The following is a 21,551-nucleotide window of genomic DNA, read 5'->3' as shown; positions in this document are numbered from 1 at the left end:
GGGGCATCCAGCGATGACACTGTCAGAGTGCCCGTCATCCCCGGCTCTGCGGTCCATGGAAGCAGTCTCTGAGCAGCAGGAGGTCGTGGGCAGTGGAAAGGGTAGTGGAATAACAAAAACCACAGTGACCACTTGCTGAGCACCAATTCTGTACTAGGCACTTTAGAACTTCGCTTGTTCCTAACCACCACCACGTAAGGAAAGTGAGGCTCAGACATTAATAATTTGCCTGAGATTACAAAGTAATAAGAAGTAAAAAAAAATTTGAAGTTCAGGTTTGTTAGGCTCTAAAATCTGTAGACTATGAGACTGTACCTACAAAACACTGAAGTAGTTTGTTGCCTAACTGATGGTGTAACTATACGAGCCTAACAAATATTCCCTAGGAAATATTGCTCTGATACAAAGAACAAAAGTGTGCCACGGATATGAAAAGAAAGGTAACTGGCCGCAACAAATCATTCATGTCTATCTGCAAGACTCTTCTAAAGGGTTTCAAAGACAGAAGCTGGGAAATTCACTTGCCAAAATAAATTTGTACCTCAATCTCCTCCACGATGCTTCTCAGGTCAGCCTGCTGGGACAGGTAGGATGCCGTCTGTAGAGCCTGGACTGTTCTGAAAGGTAGAGAATAGAACCCCAATGAATGGCAAGTCTCCATTTCCCCTTCCTGTATTGGTATACCTACACATATATCCCGCTCTTGTTCTTTAGAACTATAAGACAGCCTCGGTCCCAAAGGAGCTTGTTTACAGTCTAGGGAAAGATGTAACAAAGATCATTACATTACAGGGAATTCCCGGTGGTCCAGTGGTTAGGACTCTGCACTCTCATTGCCAGGGCCCCAGGTTCGATCCCTGGTCGGGCAGCTAACATTTTATAAGCCACGTGATGCAGCGTCCACCCCACTCCCCACCAAAAAAAAGACCATTACATTACAAAGTTCACTACAGCTAGAGAGAAGGCAATCTGGGCAGCAGGATCCACATAAGTACTGAGGGCAGAGAGAAGAGAGGGTGCACCAGGTCACCCCCCTCTGAAAATCTGTTTGGTTCCTAATGGCATCACATATAGAACACCAGACTAAGACTTAATCAGATTTAGAAGAGATATACTTAGAGGGAGAAGAGGAGCCAATTCATCGAATGAAGGTATATTTGGCATCCCCATGTTGTAAGAGGAACTGTGCTGGGCAGAGGTTGGCTGCCTCTTTTCTACTTTTCCTACTCCAAAACCAAAGAAGTACTGTGGAATCTACATACGTAGGTTGTTGGGTAGAATTTGGAGCAACTTTTCTGAAACCAGATTAATGCAATATAAACAGGAAGCATTCGGTAAACACTCAGCTAACGCTTGTGCTGTCACCATCCTGCTCGGAGACCTGGAAGCCACCCGTCCTTTAGGCATTAAATAAGATGAAAGAAATAGAAGATCTGGTTCTCAAACCAGCGTCTATTCTTTTTTTCTTTTCCTACTATTTACTCCTGATTATAAAAGTACCTATTTGTCAAAACTTCAAATACATTACTAAAGGAGAAAGTTAAAATTCCTGTAATGCCTACCCCTAAAAGATAACTGTCCTGCAATTTATTCAGATTGTATAGATCTTTCCGTGAGGACATATAAATATATTTCATCCTTATTAACAACGACATAGCATTGCATTGCTTAGATGAACTGTAACTGTTCAATGCTGTAACTGTGAACCCTTATTCATGGCTGTATGTGTATATACACCTTTTAATTTATTGAAGTGAATTCACACAAAGTTAGCCATTTGAAAGTGAACAATTCAGTGGCGTTTAGTATATTTCACAACGCTGTGCCATCACCACCTCTATCTAGTCCTAAAGCATTTCCATCAGTCCAAAACAAAACCCCATACCCATTAAACAGCTTCATTCCATTTCCCATCCCCTGCCCTGTCCCCTCCCCGCCAGCCCCTGGCAACCTGTGTTCTCTCTATGGATTTACCTATTCTGGATATTTCATATCAATGGAATCATACAAATGTGACCCTTTGTGTCTAGCTTCTTTCACTTAGCGTAACATTTTCAAGGCTCGCCATTCTGTAACATGTATCAGTACCTCATTCTTTTTTATGGTTTATTCATATATTTTTATCCACTTATGAGTGTATTTCTGTAAGATAAACTTTTTAAGGCGGAATGTAGTAAGTATGTCCACATAAGATTTTTTATTACGTTCTATTCTCTTAATGTGGATAACTTGAAAAATACAAATGGTGCTTCTCGGGGTGGAAAAGAGAAAGCTGAGGACCCCTGGTGGTTAAGCCAACTGCTGGTCCACCCCAGAAAGGTTCCCAAATTCCCAAGGGATGACCGGGCCTTTGTGTAAAACCACCATTTATCAAGTCGGTGTGTTGGGGAATGTAGAGCGAGAATCTGTCCGCTTTCATCCCAATCGTAACAATTTAGATTCCCTCCATGGAAAACGAATTCCATTAAGATGGTAAGCTGGAAAACAGAGGAGTCACAATTCACAGAGAGGGAAGCCCCAGAGTGTTCAATGACCCCTCTGGGATGCTTGTTGTTAGAACAGACTTGAGAAAATGAAACCTGAATTTCCAAACAAGATAAAAATCCCACATCTGCCCGTGATAAATGCTGAGCCCAGAAAAGGCTGCTAGGAGAGCCTAGAAAGAACTTTTCAATTAAGATATCATTTTTCTCTTCTTTGGAACGAATAAGCGTCATTCTGGTAACAACCTCAGAAGTTTTTAGAATGAAATTAATCCACTTAGCTTTTGAAAAGTTTTGTCATTGGCTTTAATTACTTATACTCCAGCAGTTTCTCTCCCTCTGGAGCACTATATTCAAACGCTAAGAAAGCAGATCCTGTCTTGCTAATAAACAGCAGATGATTCAAAGAAATTGGGTTATGAGAGACCACAATAGCATCTTTTCAAATTGTTCATTCAAAGCTACTAATGTTTTTTACCATTCTAGACAAGTTTATGAACATTCGTTTCCTAGAATAAGTCCAGTTAAATGTAGAAGGCCCATTTAGAAGAGTCCTAATCTATATCAGATTTGCTAAAATAGGGTAAATTAGTAGTAATATTATATAAGGCATGCTGCCAGTTTGATCTTCACAATAACCCTATGAGACAGATATCATTCTCCCTGTTTTACATATGGAAACACTGAGGTTTAGGGAGGTTAAACACCCTGCTCATGGCCACAGAGGTATTAAGTAGAAGAGTCTGGACACAGTTCTCTCTCACCCCAAGCGTGTGGTCTTTCTACCTGAAGCTTTTTGCAAGAGGATAGAATAGAAACACAAAAGTATAGTTTCAGCCTTCATTAACTCTTTCTTGGGCATCTGCCATGTGCCAGGCTCTCTGAGCACTATAAGTAAAGAAGCTTAAAATCTAATACAGAAAAAACAATACAACCAAGGAAGTAACCAGCTCCCTAAGAAAGGGACCTAAGAAGGAAATGCTCTAGAGGGCACAAACTCCATCTGTCCCATGCCCATTAAGACCAGGCACTGCACTAGGCTCATCACATGTATTATCTTACTTAATCTTGACATTTGTTCTATGATGTAAGGATTGTTGGTAATATTTTACAGATGAGGCTCAGAGAGGTTACTAACTTGCCCAAAGTCACACAGCAAGGAAGAAACAAAGCTGGTGTTCAAACCCAAGTCTAACTCACTCCAAAATGGATGTACTTTCTTTGTACTTCTTTCTGTTCTGGGGTTTAGAGGAGGGAGATTTTCCTTTTTGCTCAGAGGGAAAGGGAAAGATTTTTCTGTAGAAGGTGGCATCAGAGTAAGGCACTGACCGTTATCTCATGACAGGAGATATGGTGGTGATTGCAGAGGCATTCCACAAGGGATTATGGGACGAGATCAAAGTAATGTAATCTGAAACAGGAGGACCACAGGGCCAAGCATTGGGCAATGGGTGCGGAAAATGTCATTCCTGAGAAACGTACCAGCCCCAAAGTCACTGATTACTGACCATGTGAATATGAATAGGGCGTGAGAGTGACAGGGAGAACGTCAACTGACTGTGAGCCCTGCCCTTAACAAAGCTTCAAGTTTAGAAACATTTTGGTTCTCAGCAAAAAAAAAAAAAAAAAAAAAAAAAACCCTGGGAAACAACTGGACTATTCTGCAGTAGGGAACTGGTGTCACTAACATCTTGTTGAACAATGAATAGGAGTCCAGGTGCTCCAATCTGTCTCAGGGTTGCAATTAAATGGGGGACACACAGAAAACGAAAAATACATATACTGTGTTAAATGAGGAGTTTCAGTGTCAAAGGGGAAAAAAAAAAAACTACGTATACTATTACTTTTAACTTTAGTAAACATCCTTGAGTCAGCTGCAACATTTAAACGTATAGTTCCTTTCTCTAAGGTGCTTCTCCTTCGCCTGAGCCTTTTGCAGAGGAGCAGGGTCTGATCCCTAGAATACTCCCCCCTCTGAGGCCCTACTTCCCCCACCTCTCCAAGGGAACCCGTGAGCCCTCCTCCAGGGTGGAGCCTCCAATGCCAATATCTCACCATGGCCTGGCCAAGCTGCAGTAAGAGATGCACATGGCTCTCTGGCCCCACTCTCCCTCGGTCACCCCTACCCTTGCTTCAGCCCCTAACCTCAAAGGCAGTCGTGTCTCTGTGGCAGTGTGTTTATGCTCGGACTCAGTATCTGCTTCTGCTGGAGCAGCTTGAGGGAGACCGTGTCTTGGCGAGCTGCACAAGGACACGGACCTTACCTGCCTTAGCACAATATGACATCTGCAGTGCCAGCAGAGCACCTGGCACATAGCAGGTGCCCAGACAATAATTGTGGAACCAGTGGATGAAGCCTCTCAGGATAGTAGCCTGAGAAGCGCTCAAGATGGTGACTTACGCGAGCACGGTCTCCTCCTTGCTGAGGCGAGAGGTAAGGGCACCGAGCACTTCTTGGGAAGCCAGAGGAAGGCCAAAGCCACTTAGGGCTGCAACTGCGTGGTAGATCTGGGCCACAGAGGAGTCTTCACTGACAGCTGCCAGAAGCAGATCTTTGGTCTCATTTGAAATAGAGATCTAAGAAAGGATGGGTAGACACAGAGTTTAGAACAGATGCTGCCAGCCTGTGGAAGGCACGCCAAAGATGGCAGGCAGAGCAACTGCCGAGGTCACACCACCCGCCTGGGCTGTGATCACCCCTCTTCGACATCTCAGATGCGAGAATTAAATATCTGTAAAACCTCAGCATAACACTTTTAAAAAGATTCTGGCAAGTCACTTGTCTACTGATATGGCTCTTCTCCTGTGTTCAAAAAAATGGATTTCTAGAAATCTGGCGTGGGGGCATTCTTCTTTTGCTTTAAACATTTTTAAATGTTAAAGGGAGACTGAAAGAAAAAAAATCAGACTTCCCAGAAGAGAGGCAACTATAGGAAAAAGTTATTTAAAATTCACGAAAAGTGAAAACTTGGGAAAAATAAAAAGTCTATTTCTTTAAGAAAAAAAAAATCACAAGAATGGAATTCCCACCCACACTTAATGGGGTCTCACTGCTAAAAAAAAAATATTCTGACATGACTTTCCCTTTTTAAAAATACACTTTACAGTTTAAAGTAAATGTAAATGTAAGAAGCTGGACTCACCTCACACCCTGAGAGGGCCTGGCTGGACTGGGCAGCATAGAAAAGGGAATCCACGTTGCTTGGATCAAGGTTTGATTTAATGAAGGTGCATGCTTGCTAAACGGGGGGAAAGTCAATGGTAAGTGGTGAAATACACAGTGATTAGGAAAACTATGTGTTTTTATAATTCTCAGCAATCCATGATGGCTTAAAGTATGAGAGCTACACAAGATTTCATTTTTCAAGCAGATATTTTCCACAGAGCACTGTATTATCCCAAAATGCTAACTTCATAGAAAGAGCACACCTGAAGGCACGCTCGTCCTTCTGAACCTAGAAAGGAACCACTTCCACTGATCACCTGCTCTGGCCATAACCTGTGTGGGGTGTTTATGATGCTCTTCCTTTTAATGAACATAAGGACCCTGTGGCAGATACTATCATCCCCATTTAACAGAATAAGAAACTGATGCTTGGAGTTGGTAAGTAATGTAATGAAGGTGACAAAGATAATAAATGGCAGTGTCTCCACTTCGATGTCTCCAAAGCTAAGTCAGGTTCAACACATCTAACATAAGCTAGAAACCTTCTATTTCTTCATCTGGACGTTCTGGCTCATGTACGGGCATCACCATGCACCTACTACCTAAATCAGAAACCTAGGACTCATTCTCGACTTTTCCCTCACCCGCCAAGCCTATCGAGTCTCTCAAACCCGATCTCCACTCTCTGGCTTCCCTTCTTGCCTTATGTCACGCCCCTGCCATTTCTCATGGAGACTGTTACACTCATCTCCTAACTGGTCTCAAGTCATGCAATCCATTCTGCATACTGCTTCAAGAGTGATCTTTACGAGGTGCAAAAGTGTAATAGGGAAGAACCTTTTGTATCCTATTACAAGTTAATCACTAAAGGGATGCTGACTATAAGCTTAAATTATACATGATGACGCAACTCTGGGAATGACCTCCCAGGTTATGAGCATTAAGCTAAAATATCTTTGTTTAGCTCACAGGAAACATCCCGACCAGGCCCACCTGTGAATGACTGCAGGGAGGAAGAAATTAACACAACCCCTCTGGAGGCTGATGGGAACCGGGAAGTATTTGACTTTATTCCCACCCCTTTTACTATAAAAGGAGCCTGAATTCTAACTCAGGCAAGATGGATCTTTGGGGCATGAGCCCATCTTCTCGGTCTGCTGGCTTTCTGAACAAAGTCTTTATTCCTTGCCCCAATACCTCATCTCTCGATTATTGGCCTGTCATGCGGCCAGCAGCACAAGCTTTGTCTTGGTGACAAGTGTATCCACCTTACTCTGCTATTAAAACCCTTGGGTGGTTCCTTATCCTTCTCAGAACAAGACTCAAAGTTTCTGATCTGGCATAAAATGCCCTCATGACTGGGACTTTCCTGGTGGCACAGTGGTTGAGAATCCGCTGGCCAATGCAGGGGACACAGGTTCGAGCCCTGGTTCAGGAAGATCCCACGTGACACAGAGCAACTAAGCCCAGGCACCACAACTACTGAGCCTGCACACCACAACTGCTGAAGTCCGCGTGCCTAGAGCCCATGCTCTGCAACAAGAGAAGCCACTGCAATGAGAAGCCCGTGCACCACAATGAAGAGCAGCCCCTGCTCGCCGCAACTAGAGAAAAGCCCGCATGCAGCAGCGAAGACCCAACACAGCCAAAAATAAATAAATAAATAAATAAATATATTTTTTAAAATGCCCTCATGACTGACCCTCACTCTCTGTGCCAGCTTCCTCACCACAGCCCCACCTCCAACTCCAAAATCTTACCCTCCACCCCACTGCAGCTTCCCAGACATAACATGCTCTCACCATTTATGTTCCTGACCCTGCTACCCCCCACCCCGTGCCAGGAGCACCTTTCCCTTGTCCTTCTTGCCTGCCAAACCAGGTCCCATCTTCACCTCTGCTCAGATGTCACCTTTTCCAGAGAACCTTCCCTGACATTCATCCAGGACAGGCCAGGTGCCTTCCCTCCCGAGCACTCCCCCAAAGCACTTACCACACTGTACTAACTACCTCCCCCCCCAGGGACTAATTACTTGAGAGCAGAGACTTTGAAAAATTCCCACCACAGTGCCTGGCACAGAGTAGGCACATAAGAAAACCCATGCTATTCCTACTATATTAAGAAATAACATTTAATAGCTAGTTATAGCACTAAATATTTTGGTTGAGGTAATATAAAATTCAGCTATTCAAAATTAAATGGTAATAAAAACAGTTAAAAGTGGATGCTTCCCAGGAGTAGGACAAGGTGGGCCACAGGATGGATGGTTGCTTTTCACTAATAGCTGTTCTGTATTATCTGGTATTTTACTGTATGCATGCGCTACTTCAACCAAAAAACTTTTGTTTTAAATTTTATGAATAATACTTAAATAAGAGTCTCAAACAAATGAGTTTCAACCAGAAGTCTGAAAGAATCCAAAAAGAAAAAGAAAAGAAACAAAATACTTCATACTGCACAAATTAGGGATCTGAAGAAAACAACCTACTCCAGGAATCCTTTCAGCAGAATGTGGGCAAGCTTAAGATGTGTGCTTTGTCGCCATCTGGTGCTTTAGCAATGGAACAACACCCAAGGCCCCAAACAATGATTATGGTCATTGTTACCAATTTTTGAGCACTTAAAATGTGTCAAGCACTGTTGACAAGTGCTGTATATGCATTTCTCATTTAATAGGGGGATCTATGCATTACGTCCTCCTATTACCTTAAGTTTACAGACAAGAAAACTGGGCCATTAGAGAGGAAACTGACTTGCCCAAGGTCACTCAGCTCTTAATGGAGGAGCTGGAATTCAGACCCAGGCAGCCTGGCTCCAGAGTCTGAGCTATACAACCTGTCTCTCTCTCTCAAGGGACTATTAAAAACGACCTGTTCCTGAATAAAACCAGCATCATGCCTACTCGTTTGCACAGACAGATCTAGGTAAACAGTACCAAGGGTCTGTGGCTTCAAAGCTCAAAATGTTGACAGCTTAGTTTTAATAGTGGCAAAAATGAGGGACCTCACAAAACATACTCTGGACCCTCAGGAAGCCCACCCAGATCTGAGGCTTCAGCTGGTCGCTTGCAGGGATCTGTAACTCCCACTCCTGCTGCCCTAGTTCCACACTCACCCTCACAAGTGAAGGCTGAAAATGGCCTCCTAAATGTCCATCCCCTATCTGTTCCCCTCCAACTTTCTGTGCCCAGCTACCTAAATATCCTCCTGAGTGAAGGACATGAGTGCTTTTCTCAGTCCATTCTTCCCTACAACTCCCCAGCCTGAATCAGCAACCAAGAAGACAGTAAATCTCTCTCTCTCATCTGCCCTTTCCTCTCCAGCAGCAGCCCCCAACTCCCGTCTCCTCTCAGTCTAGGCTTTGTAATCTTGCCAGGCTCTGTGCAGGCTACTGCGGCACACGCTGGCGACAGCCTCCATCCACACCAGGTCTTGGTAGCTGGGCCGGCTTTTTCCACATGCTCTCTGACCACCCCTCTGCTCCAGCCAACTCACGGCCCCCACAACACAACAAGCACTTCTAAGCCTCTAGGCTTAGTACGGGCTGTTCTCTCCATCAGGAAGCCCATCCATCTCGTCAGTTCAGCTTCTCCCTCTCCACTGGTAACTCCTAATGTATCAACAAAACTTAAGACTGATTTGAAAGTAAAACTTACCTTGATCCTTCTCTCCCCTCCAGCTGCTACCTTCTCTCTCTTCCCACCAATGACCTCCAAATTATGGAAGCCAAAGGACATTTTCCAATGCTCATGCCCTTAACCCTATATAGAACCTTCCTTGTTCTAAAACATTCCCTTCCCTTCGCTTCCGGGATTCCCTGCCCTCCCCTGGCTCTCTTCCTCCTTCTCAGCTGCTCCTCAAGTTTCATCCTCTTCTGCCTGACCATTTAACACTGGAGTTTTTCAACTCCTAGGCCCACTTCTCATCCATCCCCTCTCTTCCTAGGCGATCTCAATCATGCCCACGGCTTCATCCAGAACCGCTATGCAGATATTTCTCAGATTTGTACCCCCAGCCCAGACTTCTCTCAAAGGCCACTTACATGATTCAAAGGCATTTTAAGCTCAACATCTTTAAGACCGAATTTATGATCTTTCCTGCACAAACCTAATTCTCTTCCTGTATTCCTATCCTAAGGAATCCCAACCATCCATTCATGTGGCAAAAGTCAGAAGTCCAGGTGTTATCTTTTGTACCCCACCAGCATTCAATCTTGTGCCATATTCCCCTGCGAAAGTCTGTCCTCCACAAGGCAGGACAGAAACCTTTCCAAAATGAAAACTAGATCCTGATACTTGCTGCTTAAAATCAACTTCTCTTTAGAGAAAAAGCAAAATCTTCCCTCTGACTACCAAGGCACGGAGGCTTAGCCCCGGCCTTCCTCTCTAGCTCTCTCGCATTCTCTGTTCTTACACAGCCTCCTTGCAGTCTCTCAAATGTAATCTGCTCCCTAACTGCACAGGTCCTTTGCACGTGCTACTTCCTCTGGCTAAAGTCTCTTCCCTCCCCATCTCCTGGTTAAATCCTACTTTCCTTTTAGAATTCAGACCCATCATACCTTCCTTCATTTAATAAACAGCTATTGAGTACTACCACCTGCCAGGTGCTCTCTAGATACTGGAAATACACAACAAATAAAATCAACAAAGTTCCTGCCCTCAAGGAGTTGTAATTTAGGGGTATACAGAGTGAGATTTAAGTTCAGAGATTTCTTTAGAAGTGCCTTCCCTGACCAGGTCAAAGTCCCCTATTTCACACCTATAACACCATACATCTCACCTTCATAAAACTTACCATTGTTATAAATATTCATGTATATATTTATTACACGACTAATGCTTGTCTCCACTATTAGAGTATACATTCCAAAAGGCAGACGTTCTCTTTGTTGTTCAATACTGAATCCCCGGTGCCCAGCATCATGCTCAGCACACAGCAGAAACTCACTAGACATCTGATGAATGACTAAAGGGATCGTGTAGCAGCCAGCGCAGATGGTAACTCCCCCTGTACAAGGTTGGAACTAAGAGTAAGTGTTCTCAGAAGACCGGGTGAGTGAGCAGCTCCCTCTTCTGGACTCCCCTGGCACTTTCCACGCACTACATGTTACATGTGTCTCTGTACTCACACTTGCTCTCTCTCTTATGGTTCCTGTCTCTCACTAGTTAATGAGCTCCTCTGCACTTAGCATAATACCTTGCACATAGCAGATGCTCCATAAAATGATTACTGCCTGAAGGAGTGCCTGCTTCTCTGCTATTCCCAGTAACTGGCTGAGTGCCTGGCCCTCAAAAAGCACTCAGCACTTGTTGAATGGATACAGATATACTTACCTTACACTCACCATGTGCCAGATACTGAGCTAAGCACTTTACACTTATTATCACATTTAATTCTCACAACAACTCTATAAGGTAGATATTCTTATCCCCTTTCACAGATCAGGAAAGTGCCTGATTGACTGACAACCTGTGAACACTGTCTAATGTGTCCTGATTTCAGTCATTAGAATCTAATCTACCATCACAATTTTTGCATAGTATGTCTCCCATTTACTTAATATTTTCATTAAAACGAATACAAAATAACCCTCAATGTTCCTAAGTCTTATAAAAAGCTAAGCAATAATATCTATAGGGACTTCCCTGGTGGCACAGTGGTTAAGGATCCACCTGTGGGGATTCTTTTTTGTTTGTTTGTTTGTTCTTTTTTGCAGTACGCTGTGGCCTCTCCCGGCCTCAGGCTCCGGACGCGTAGGCTCAGTGGCCATGGCCCACAGGCACAGCCGCTTCGCGGCATGTGGGATCCTCCCAGACCGGGGCACGAACCCGCGTCCCCTGCATCGGCAGGAGGACTCTCAACCACTGCGCCACCAGGGAAGCCCAGCGTGTGGGGATTCTTAACCCCACAAGGTAACATAGGTTTGATCCCTGGTCTGGGAAGATCCCACATGCCACGGAGCAACTAAGCCCGTGCACCACACCTACTGAGCCTGCACTCTAGAGCCCGAGAGCCACAACTGCTGGGCCTATGTGCCACAGCTGCTGAAGCCGTGTGCCTGGAGCCCATGCTCCACAACAGCGGAGGTCACCGCAATGAGAGGCCAGCACACCGCAACGAAGAGTGGCCCCCACTCACAGCAGCTAGAGAGGGCCCGCATGCAGCAGCAAAGACCCAACATAGCCAAATAATAAATAAATAAAATAAATTTATTTTTTTAAAAAAATCTATAAAATCGCCGTTCTCATGTTGCTTATATTTTTAAAATATACATACACAGTACTTGATACCAAAATGAAAGATGTTCAGTCTTCATAACACCTAAAATCAACTCTCATTCCACACTCCACTGTTCCCAGAGCTGCGCTCTACTCTCATATTCTTATTAAACCCCATTCCTCTCAGTTCTGCTGCTGAATCTCTTTCGACAAAATAACCAAAATCTCCCCTAATGATCTATCTGTGAGAACAACCAACTCAGTGCATCTAGCAGAACTGAGGGAGTTCTCTCTACTCAGCTGAAAGCAACAACAGCTGAGCAGGACACATCCCACTACATGGAAGTGACAGTAACAGAGACTCTCTCTCAATGGATTTCTTTAGTGTACACCTCTAATAAGGAAATTCACCAACTCCAAAATATCCATACAACTCCCTTCCTTCCACTGCTTACAATGTACACATCACACCATCACCACAGCACATTTCATAAGTGATTAAAATGAAGTACGTGATTAACCCATTTATTTTCCAATTAAGAGGCACATTCAGAGAACTTTCATTTCTATTAAGCTAAAGTTTACAATTCAACAAATATTTGTGGAACACCCTCTTCATTAGGCATTAAGCAATGGGGATGACAGTAGGAGAAAAAATAAAATGTCAATCAACATACATTTACTGCTACTACCATGTAATAGTACTACTAAGAGCTAATACTGATTACACCCATTACTACATGCCATCACCATGCCAACCAACCTACATCCATCACTTGTGAGCTGAGTACTATAACTATCTCCATCTTGCAGATGAGAAAATAAAGATTCTGAAAGGTTCGGTAAGCTGTTACTCAGTGGTGTAGTTGTGAAGTCAAGATCTTGAAGCCAACCAATGTGACTTTAGAGTCTGTATTATGAATAAAAAGCCCACAGCTAATCACGCAATTACCCCCAAATCACACTGCACTGCAGCTGTCTGGATGGCTTCAGCCTATGTCTTCAGCCCTGACCAACGTGCCCTCAAACCCATTACATCAGCAGAGAAAATCTATAGGGGCATGAGTTCAACCTAAATCCACGTGCAGCTCTAAATCATGAGACAGATAAAAATGCATCATTTGAGGCTTCCCTGGTGGCACAGTGATTAAGAATCAGCCTGCCAATGCAGGGGACACGGGTTTAAGCCCTGGTCCGGGAAGATCCCACACACTGCGAAGCAACTAAGCCCGTGCGCCACAACTACTGAGCCTGTGCTCTAGAGCCAGCGAGCCACAACTACTGAGCCCGAGTACCACAACTACTGAAGCCCATGCGCCTAGAGCCCATGCTCTGCAACAAAAGAAGCCACTGCAATGAGAAGCCCATGCACCGCAACAGAGAGTAGCCCCCGCTCGCCGCAACTAGAGAAAGCCCGTATGCAGCAACGAAGACCCAGCGCAGCCAAAAATTAATTAATTAATTGATTGATAAATTAATTTTAAAAAGTATCATTTCAGTTAGAGTGAGAGTGCCTCACTCCTCACTCCTCCAGGAGGCCCCTAGACGGAATCCTATGGTCCCACAGAATTTTCAAACAGACCAGCAGAAAACTCTCATCCTGCATTCAGATCCGCCAAAATTTAACATTAGCCTAATATTCCAATTTTCTCTCCTACACCTTATGATACAAAACCTCTACTGGTCAAGACTGCTCCACCCTATGTCTCCCAATTGTCTGTTCTCTCTCTTTCCCAAGCCCTTTACAGACACTGTGGGCCTTCCATACAGTATCTGCGCCAGCATTGTCTGAACTCACCTGAATAAATTATAAATAGAAGCAAAACTTTTAAAATTATAATATAACAATTATTAAATAATTATAATATAATATTATATAATTATAATAATAGCTACCATTCAAAGGGCCTTTCGTGGGCCAGTCACTTACTAGGCATAATATGATTTCACTTTATCTTTACAATGATCCCATGAGGAAGGCATCTCAACTCCCATTTTACAGAGAGATGGAGCCAGAATTAAAAACTTGGGCTAGCGACTCTGCTGCCTGTACTCTTTTCTCTTGAACAAAACTAATTTTATTAGGAGGTATATTGACCTGGAGGGTTTAAAACAACATGACGGAAGTCTGTTTCATTAACAGTCACACACAGGAAGGAAATATTGGGCAGCAACAAGAGATAGCTGTCAGGAAGAAATCTGAATAAGCACAGCTCTCACATAGCAGGGATTAGCAAACTTTCTGTAAAGGGCCAGAGAGTAAATATTAGGCTTTGGGGGCCAGATAAGTCTCTTCCGTAATTACTGAACTCTACTGTTAAAGTGCAAAAGCAGCCATAGCAATATGTGAGTGAGGGGCGTGGCTGTGTTCCAGTAAACTTTTATTTACAAAAACAGGCTTCAAGCTGGATTTGAACCTGGGGGCCATTATGCAGATGATGGTTGGCAGACACCGGACAATTTTCTTAACCTTTCTGAGCTTGCGTTTCCTCCTCTATTACAGGATAATATTTCTGACCATATAGAATGAAGACAACTCAAGATAACATATCCAGGGTACCTGGCACATGAGACATTCAATAAATAATAACAGGGGCTTCCCTGGTGGCACAGTGGTTGAGAGTCCACCTGCCGATGCAGGGGACACGGGTTCGTGCCCCGGTCCGGGAGGATCCTACATGCCGCGGAGCGGCTAGGCCTGTGGGCCATGATTGCTGGGCCTGCGCGTCTGGAGCCTGTGCTCCGCAACGGGAGGGGCTGTGGCAGTGAAAGGCCCACATACCGCAATAAAATAAAATAAATAAATAAATAAATAATAACAATTACTGATTCTAGTCTCGGCCAGAAAATATTTAAGCCAAGGACATCAGAAACTCTCAAAGACTACTGGATTACATAGAAACAAACAAAACACACACAGAGAGACATTCTGGCCCACTGGCAAAAACGGGACATTTTGAGCATCAAAAACAACAACAATTGCAAGGGATTGCAAGACATCAACAGAGACTACCAGTTCTGACCAGGACAGAAATAAACGTACTGAATTTACCAGCCTGTCATAAATAACTGTAAAACTGAACAAAATAGATGAAGCTGAGATGCTGGACAACAGACAGGACAAGGCCATGACCCTTGAAAGAATGTAAGCAGTATGACAATAGTACAAATGATGGGAGTTTAAAGAGAAATATATTGTTATAAGGTTCCTTCCTTATTCGTGATGTGGCAAAATAATAATTCAAAGTATACTGTGATAAGTTAAGATGCATATTACAATCTCTAGAGCAACCTCTAAAAAAATAAGTAAGCTAAAAAGCCAATATAAGAGATAAACTGGAATATTAAAAAAAAAAGATTCAATCTAAGACAGGAAAGGACGAGGAAAAAAATGGATAAATAGAAAACAAGATGGTAAACTTAAACCCAACAGTATAGTTACAAAAAAATATAAATGAACTAAATCTCCAATTAAAAGACAGAGATTGCCAGGATGGATAAAAAACAAGTCCCTACTATACACTGTGTACAGGAGATAGATTAGTATGACAACACCTGAATCCACTGATTCAACTTTATCATAACTAAAAATGAAACAATCAGATATTATGCATCCACTGATAGGAAGCACACAGCACTGCCTATGAACTATTTCTGCCAAGAAAACTGACCCTGATTATAATTAAGCCTCAAGAGCTAACTATCAGTTTATAGGAATTAAAGAGATAAGGAAATATGTTCAAAAACAGCATGAGGGGCTTGCCTGGTGGCGCAGTGGTTGAGAGTCCGCCTGCCAATGCAGGGGACGCAGGTTCGAGCCCTGGTCTGGGAGGATCCCACATGCTGCGGAGCGACTGGGCCCGTGAGCCACAATTACTGAGCCTGCGCGCCTGGAGGCTGTGTTCCGCAGCGAGAGAGGCCACAACAGTGAGAGGCCCGCGTACCGCAAAAAAAAAAAAAAAAAAAAAGTTTCTAAAGAATCTATGACTTGTTCTCCTTTATATTCTACTAAAACACCTGGCATGGTCCTAACATATATTGGGCATTCAAAAAACAAAAAAAAAAAAGGATCTGTCAGACTGATATAAATATTTATTATATTGGGTCTGCCTTGGTTATCCTCAAATGAGCAAGGGTTAGTTTTGAAGTACACAAAAGGAACCCAGTGAAGGCATGAGGCCACCAAGACAAAAGTGGTCTTTACCTTTACATCTGGCACCTGGGCACCAAGGCTGCTGAGTCCCACGATGGAGTAGAAAGCAGATTCCAAACTTGTGAAAGGGCGATCCAGCGAGGCTTTCAGTCTCTCCACATCATGCCTAGTGAGGTAGTGAGTGGGCGTCAGAGCATGGGCGCTGGCTATGATTGTCAGGGCCAACAGGAAGACAGTGCTTGAACCTTGGGGGGAAACGACTATTAAATAAATACACTCCACACTATTCCAAAGTTCTACACAAAGTTCCAATGATGAGGCACACCAAGGTCTGGGAACCAAATTATGTGAGGAAGGGTGAGGGAACTGGGAGGTTCAACCTGGAGACACGCCTTGGGGAAGTGGTGGGCATGGTCTTCAACTCTCTGAACGACAGTCCTCCCAGCAGCTTCTGTGCCTCTAAAGCAAGGGACTCATCATGCCATTCCCATCTCAAGTACATTTGTAACTCGTATGCCTCGTAGGACAAACCCGATCCTGAATCCTTCCCTGTGGCCTTGCCCGTCCCAACCAGATCTCCTCCCCCACTCTTTCATCTGTTGCTCTCTGCCCTCCTCTCTGCTCCTCTAAGTAGTCGTGTTCTTTCCCACACAGCTCTTTTGCATGCCTTCTCCTGCTTAATTTCGACTTTCAGATTTCGAGTATCTCTTCCTTAAGAAGCCTCCCAACAGCCCTCCTTTGGATGAGGTCCCAGTACTATAAAGTAGCAAACAACGAGGTTTCTGGGGCCAGGTTTAAATCCTAGCTCTGTCACTTCTTAGCAAGGTGGCCATGGCAGTTACAATGTGACCAGCTGTGTCTCAGTTTTCTCAAGTGTAAAGTGGGATAATAACAGTATCTACCTCAGGGTTGTTAGGATTACATGCGTTAATACAGAAAATGTTAGTGACTGGCACATATATAGGTAAGTGCTATATAAATGTTAGCTACTCCTTCTATTACATTATTGTTGTTGTTGTTCCTATATCTGCTCACAGCAACCTGCACTTCTATGCAGAATTTTTCACAACTAAAATTAGTAGTGTAATGTCTTATTCCTCTGCTAGACTGTAAGCTTCATGAGGACAGAGACCGTTGCTTTTATTCATCCCAGTAATTCCAGATCTTGCACAATGCTTGGCACATAGCAGTACTGAATTAATATTTGCTGAATAAATGGAAAGAAAAATCAATCCTCATCCATTATGCCCCAGGGGACAGAGAGAAATCACAGAAGTGGAACATTTCTACTTTTCATTTGGAAAAAAACACATTCAGATGGGCAACTTCATGAACAGTCTACCTTCCAAGTAACAGTAATCACAAGGTTAACATTAATGATTACTGCTCCTTTGCCTATAGCGTCAAATTTAGTTTGAACTAGAAATACCTTAAATACCTTAAAAAAGGTATTTTACAAATAAGAAAACCAAGGACCAGAACAGCTTGGAGACAGCCAATCTTGGACTCAAACCCAGGTCTATCTATGGAGTTCGCACTCCACTATTTTTTAGAGAATGTTGTAGAAGGGATGCCTACACTAGGGGCATGAGTGTTAGTGTTATTTAAGTCCTCGTGTGTGTTAAATAACCTAAAGAATGCAAAAGCTCTTGAAAAAAACTAGAAAGAGATCTATAATGTGGATCATCATTCATCAAATATTTATTAAGTACCTACTACGTACCAAGCACTATTTTTGGTATTAAAAATACAACAGGAAACAGAACAAAAACCCCTAACCTCATGGAGCTTACATTCTAGTTGGAAAAGAAAGACATTACACAAAATAATTATGAAACATTATTTATCATCTTAGAAGGTGAAAAGTGCTATGGAGAAAAATAAAGCACAGAAGGAATATCAGGAAGAGCTGTAATTTTAAATATGGTAGCCTGTGAAGCCCTAAGAAATAAAGATATTGTGTGTAAACCTGAAGGAAAAGGAGCAAGTCATAAAGAAATTTGGAGGGAAACTATCCCAAGAAAAGCAAGGGCAAATACCCTGAATCAGGAGTGCAGATGGTGTTTTTCACATTAGCAAAGAGAACAATATGGCTGGAGAGGATTAAGCGAGGGTTTAGAAGTAGGGACAAGGTAACAGACATAGCAGAGGTCAAATCCAGAGGGCATTATAGGGACTTTGGCTTTTATAAAGTGAGATGGGAGCCACGGGAAAATCTTGAGCAGAGGAGTGACTCGACATACATTTTAACAGGAACTTTGTGTTGAGAATAAACAATACTGTGTTGAGATTATAGAGAAGTAAGGATAGAAGACGACTGCCATAACCCAGGAAAAAAGATGCTGGTGGTCTAACCCAGGGTGACAGCAATGGAGGTACTGAGAGGTGGTTGAAGTCTGGCTAGAATTCAAAGTTAAAGCCAGAATTGATAATGGATTGAAAGATGTAAAAGAGGAATCAAGATACTATGCTGGGCTTCCCTGGTGGCGCAGTGGTTGAGAGTCTGCCTGCCGACGCAAGGCACGTGGTTCGTGCCCCGGTCCGGGAAGATCCCACATGCCGCAGAGCGGCTAGGCCCGTGAGCCATGGCTGCTGGGCCTGCACGTCCAGAGCCTGTGCTCCACAACGGGAGAAGCCACAACAGTGAGAGGCCCGTATGCACGCACTCAATACCTTAAGATCTAGTGAGTAACTATGACTAGCTTTTGCCAGGTCGACTGTAAGTTCCCCTAACACAGCATCTGTGCCAGAATCCTGATATTCCCACCTCATATTAATCATAACAACTGCGGGGTCTAAAATTTGAGCACTTAACATGTGTACGGTATGCCCACACTATGCTAAGTAGTTTGCATCCATTTAGTCATTAAATCCTCTCAACATCCAAGTGAGTGCGGTTTACAGACCATGAAATTGAGTCTCAGAAATAGTTACCTGCCCTAAGACACGTAACTAGGTGAGAACCAAACTGCAGGAGCTCTATTATCCTCAACCTCTCAAATAATGGAGCAGTGAGCTCACTGACTTATTCACTTTTACCTGGGGCAAGTTACTTCCCTTCTCTGATATTCCGTCTGTCAAATGGAAATAATAACAGCACACATTTCCCAAGTTGTTGTGAGACTACATGAGGTTCCATCCTGCACAGTGCCCACTCAATACCTAGCAATATAGTTAAGCTTACTGAGCGCTTACTTAGTGGCGCACTGTTCCACGCTACGCAAGGAGATTATCTGATTTAACACTCACTGTAATTCATGAGGTAGATAACTTTACTAACCTATTTTACAGATGAGAAACTGAGGGGCAGAGAAATTAAGTAACTTGCACAGGGTCACATTAACGAATACGTGGCAGACTCCAGGTCTGTACCGGAGACTCTAACTTCAGGACTCATGCTCTAAGCTCCCAAAGAGAGATGACTGACTGTCTTGCCCCTTTCATTAAAAAGGAAACCATGGTCCAAAAACAGGACGAGGGACTTCCCTGGTGGCGCAGTGGTTAAGACTCTGTGCTCCCAAAGCAGGGGGCCCGGGTTCGCTCCCTGGTCAGAGAACTAGATCCCACATGCATGCCGCAACTAAGAGTTCGCATGCCATAACTCAGGACCCTACCTAACGCAACCAAGACCTTGTGCAACCAAATAAATAAGTAAATAAATATTTTTTAAAAAACAGGACGATTTGGCCAAAAGCTCACTCTTACGCCTCCTGGCCCGGAAGCCCGCGCAAGTCAAATGAATGAGTTAAGTCAGCCCGAGCGTTATCCGCGGCCGCGGTCCCTGGCTGGGCCTCGGGGGGACCCGCAGCTCCGCGCCGCACCCGTACCCAACCCCTCCTCCGCGGCAATCCCACCCGCTGGCCAGCCCTTCGTCAGACCCTCGACCCCAAAAGCCCGAGCCCGAGCCCATGCCCAGGCCCATGCCCCTGCCCCGCAGGGTAAGGGGATCCCGCCTAGCCAGCTCCTGCGTGGCGAGCACTAGTATCCTGCGGGCGAGGGCCCACTCGCCAAGGCCTGCGGGCCGCGGGACCCCGTTGTCGAGCCATGCGCAACGCCTCACCCGGCGGAGCCATTCCTCCTAGCAGGTCCCACCAGGGCCCGAGACACAGGCGGACTTCCGCTCGGGTAAGTGGCTCCAAGACTGCGCCGGAGGGGACGCCAGGGATTCGCGGCAGACCCCGCGTGCTAGGATGGGCTCTAGGCACAGGTCAGTCCCCCGCCGTCCCGCTGGGCCGGGTCACTCCCAGCAGCTGCGGCCGGAATTCCAGTCCTCGCGCGCAGAGTGCGCTGCAGTCCTCGAGTACAGGCTCGCTTCCCCCCCGCACCCTGGCCCACTTGGAACCGACCGCCTCGCAACCATCCCATTCCGGGCGCTGCCGGCACGCGGTTGGACGAGGCCTTGGGGGCGGGCCTTATACGCGTCCTCCTGTGATTGGCCTATTGCGCTGTCACTCAGTCGTCTCTCTGCAGCCCGGCCGATTTTAAAAGAATAGGAAGGGTCCGGTGGCGAAGGGCCAGCAGTGTTCGAGGGGTTTCGGGTTTTGTTAGAAAATTAAAAATTATGGCAACTTTCTCCAAAGATTGTTTCGGTTCTTAATAACTGACCTACGAGTGATTTTTTAACTGATTTGCACAGCATTTGTATCAGGAGAATATTAGCCCAATTTTACAGACGAAGTAACAGGCTCAAAAAAGGAAGTGACTTATCTAAGAACTCAGTAATAGCTAACTCCGATTATTGGGAGTTTACGGGATAGCCCGACAGTGTACTGAGCACTCCATGTACACTATTTCATTTACTCCTCATTACCATTCTGTGAAATATGCACTATTTGTATTCCCATTTTATAGAGAAGGAAACTGAAATATTTGAACCCGGACAGTCTGACTCCATAATCTGTGCTTTTAACTATTATGAACATATAAAGTATTCACTATGCGATAACTCTTACTATAATTAGTGTCCCGGAAATTATTATCCTAAATAAGGGAGAGTCAGTTCTTTCTATGTCTGGTACTGTGCTGTCGGGTATGGTATACTAGCCATTAAATATGTGGATATTTTAATTTGAATTTAAATTAATTAAAATTAAAAATTCAGTTTGTCAGTTGTACTTACCACATCTCAAGCATTCAGTAGCCACATGTGGCTGGTGGAGATCATGTTGGACCGTGAAGAACTATAGAACATTTCCATTACCACGGAAAATTCTATTGGACAGCACTGATCTAGAATATATAAAGAACTCTTCCAACTCAGTAATAAGACAACCAATGGTGTGCTGAAGCCTCATACTGGCTTGGAGAGTCTACTGTTAAATTTATCAGGAATTTTGATAAACAACAAGGTCCTATTGTATAGCACAAGGAACAGTATTCAATATCCTGTAATTAAACAAAATGGAAAGGAATATGAAAAAGAGTATATATGTATAACTGAATCAGTTCGCTGTACACCAGAAACAAACACAACATTGTAAATTAACTATACTTCAATAAACATATATATAAATAAAAGGAATTTTGCAAATT

At 44.0% G+C, this 21,551-nt stretch overlaps 1 protein-coding gene across 2 annotated transcripts in view; it reads right to left on the bottom strand.

Annotated features, from left to right (window-relative positions):
- Nucleotides 1-20,190, bottom strand: part of RPN2 (ribophorin II) — a 52,929-nt gene extending 32,739 nt beyond the window's left edge. For both annotated transcript variants that reach the window (XM_082669492.1, XM_082669493.1), the window contains exons 1-5: nucleotides 20,080-20,190; nucleotides 16,071-16,264; nucleotides 5,627-5,722; nucleotides 4,885-5,060; nucleotides 542-617 (exon numbers count right to left, since the gene is read on the bottom strand). In XM_082669492.1, coding sequence (XP_082525618.1) covers nucleotides 542-617; nucleotides 4,885-5,060; nucleotides 5,627-5,722; nucleotides 16,071-16,264; nucleotides 20,080-20,092 — 555 coding nt within the window. In that variant the 5' untranslated portion in view covers nucleotides 20,093-20,190. The remainder of the gene's footprint in view (nucleotides 1-541; nucleotides 618-4,884; nucleotides 5,061-5,626; nucleotides 5,723-16,070; nucleotides 16,265-20,079) is intronic.
- Nucleotides 20,191-21,551: the final 1,361 nt, after the last annotated feature.

Source organism: Grampus griseus (genome assembly GCF_964374135.1).
Source record: "Grampus griseus genome assembly, chromosome: 14".
Taxonomy (NCBI): Eukaryota; Metazoa; Chordata; class Mammalia; order Artiodactyla; family Delphinidae; genus Grampus; species Grampus griseus.
Note: the sequence above shows the minus strand (reverse complement) of the source record. Positions and strands in the feature narration are given on the sequence as shown.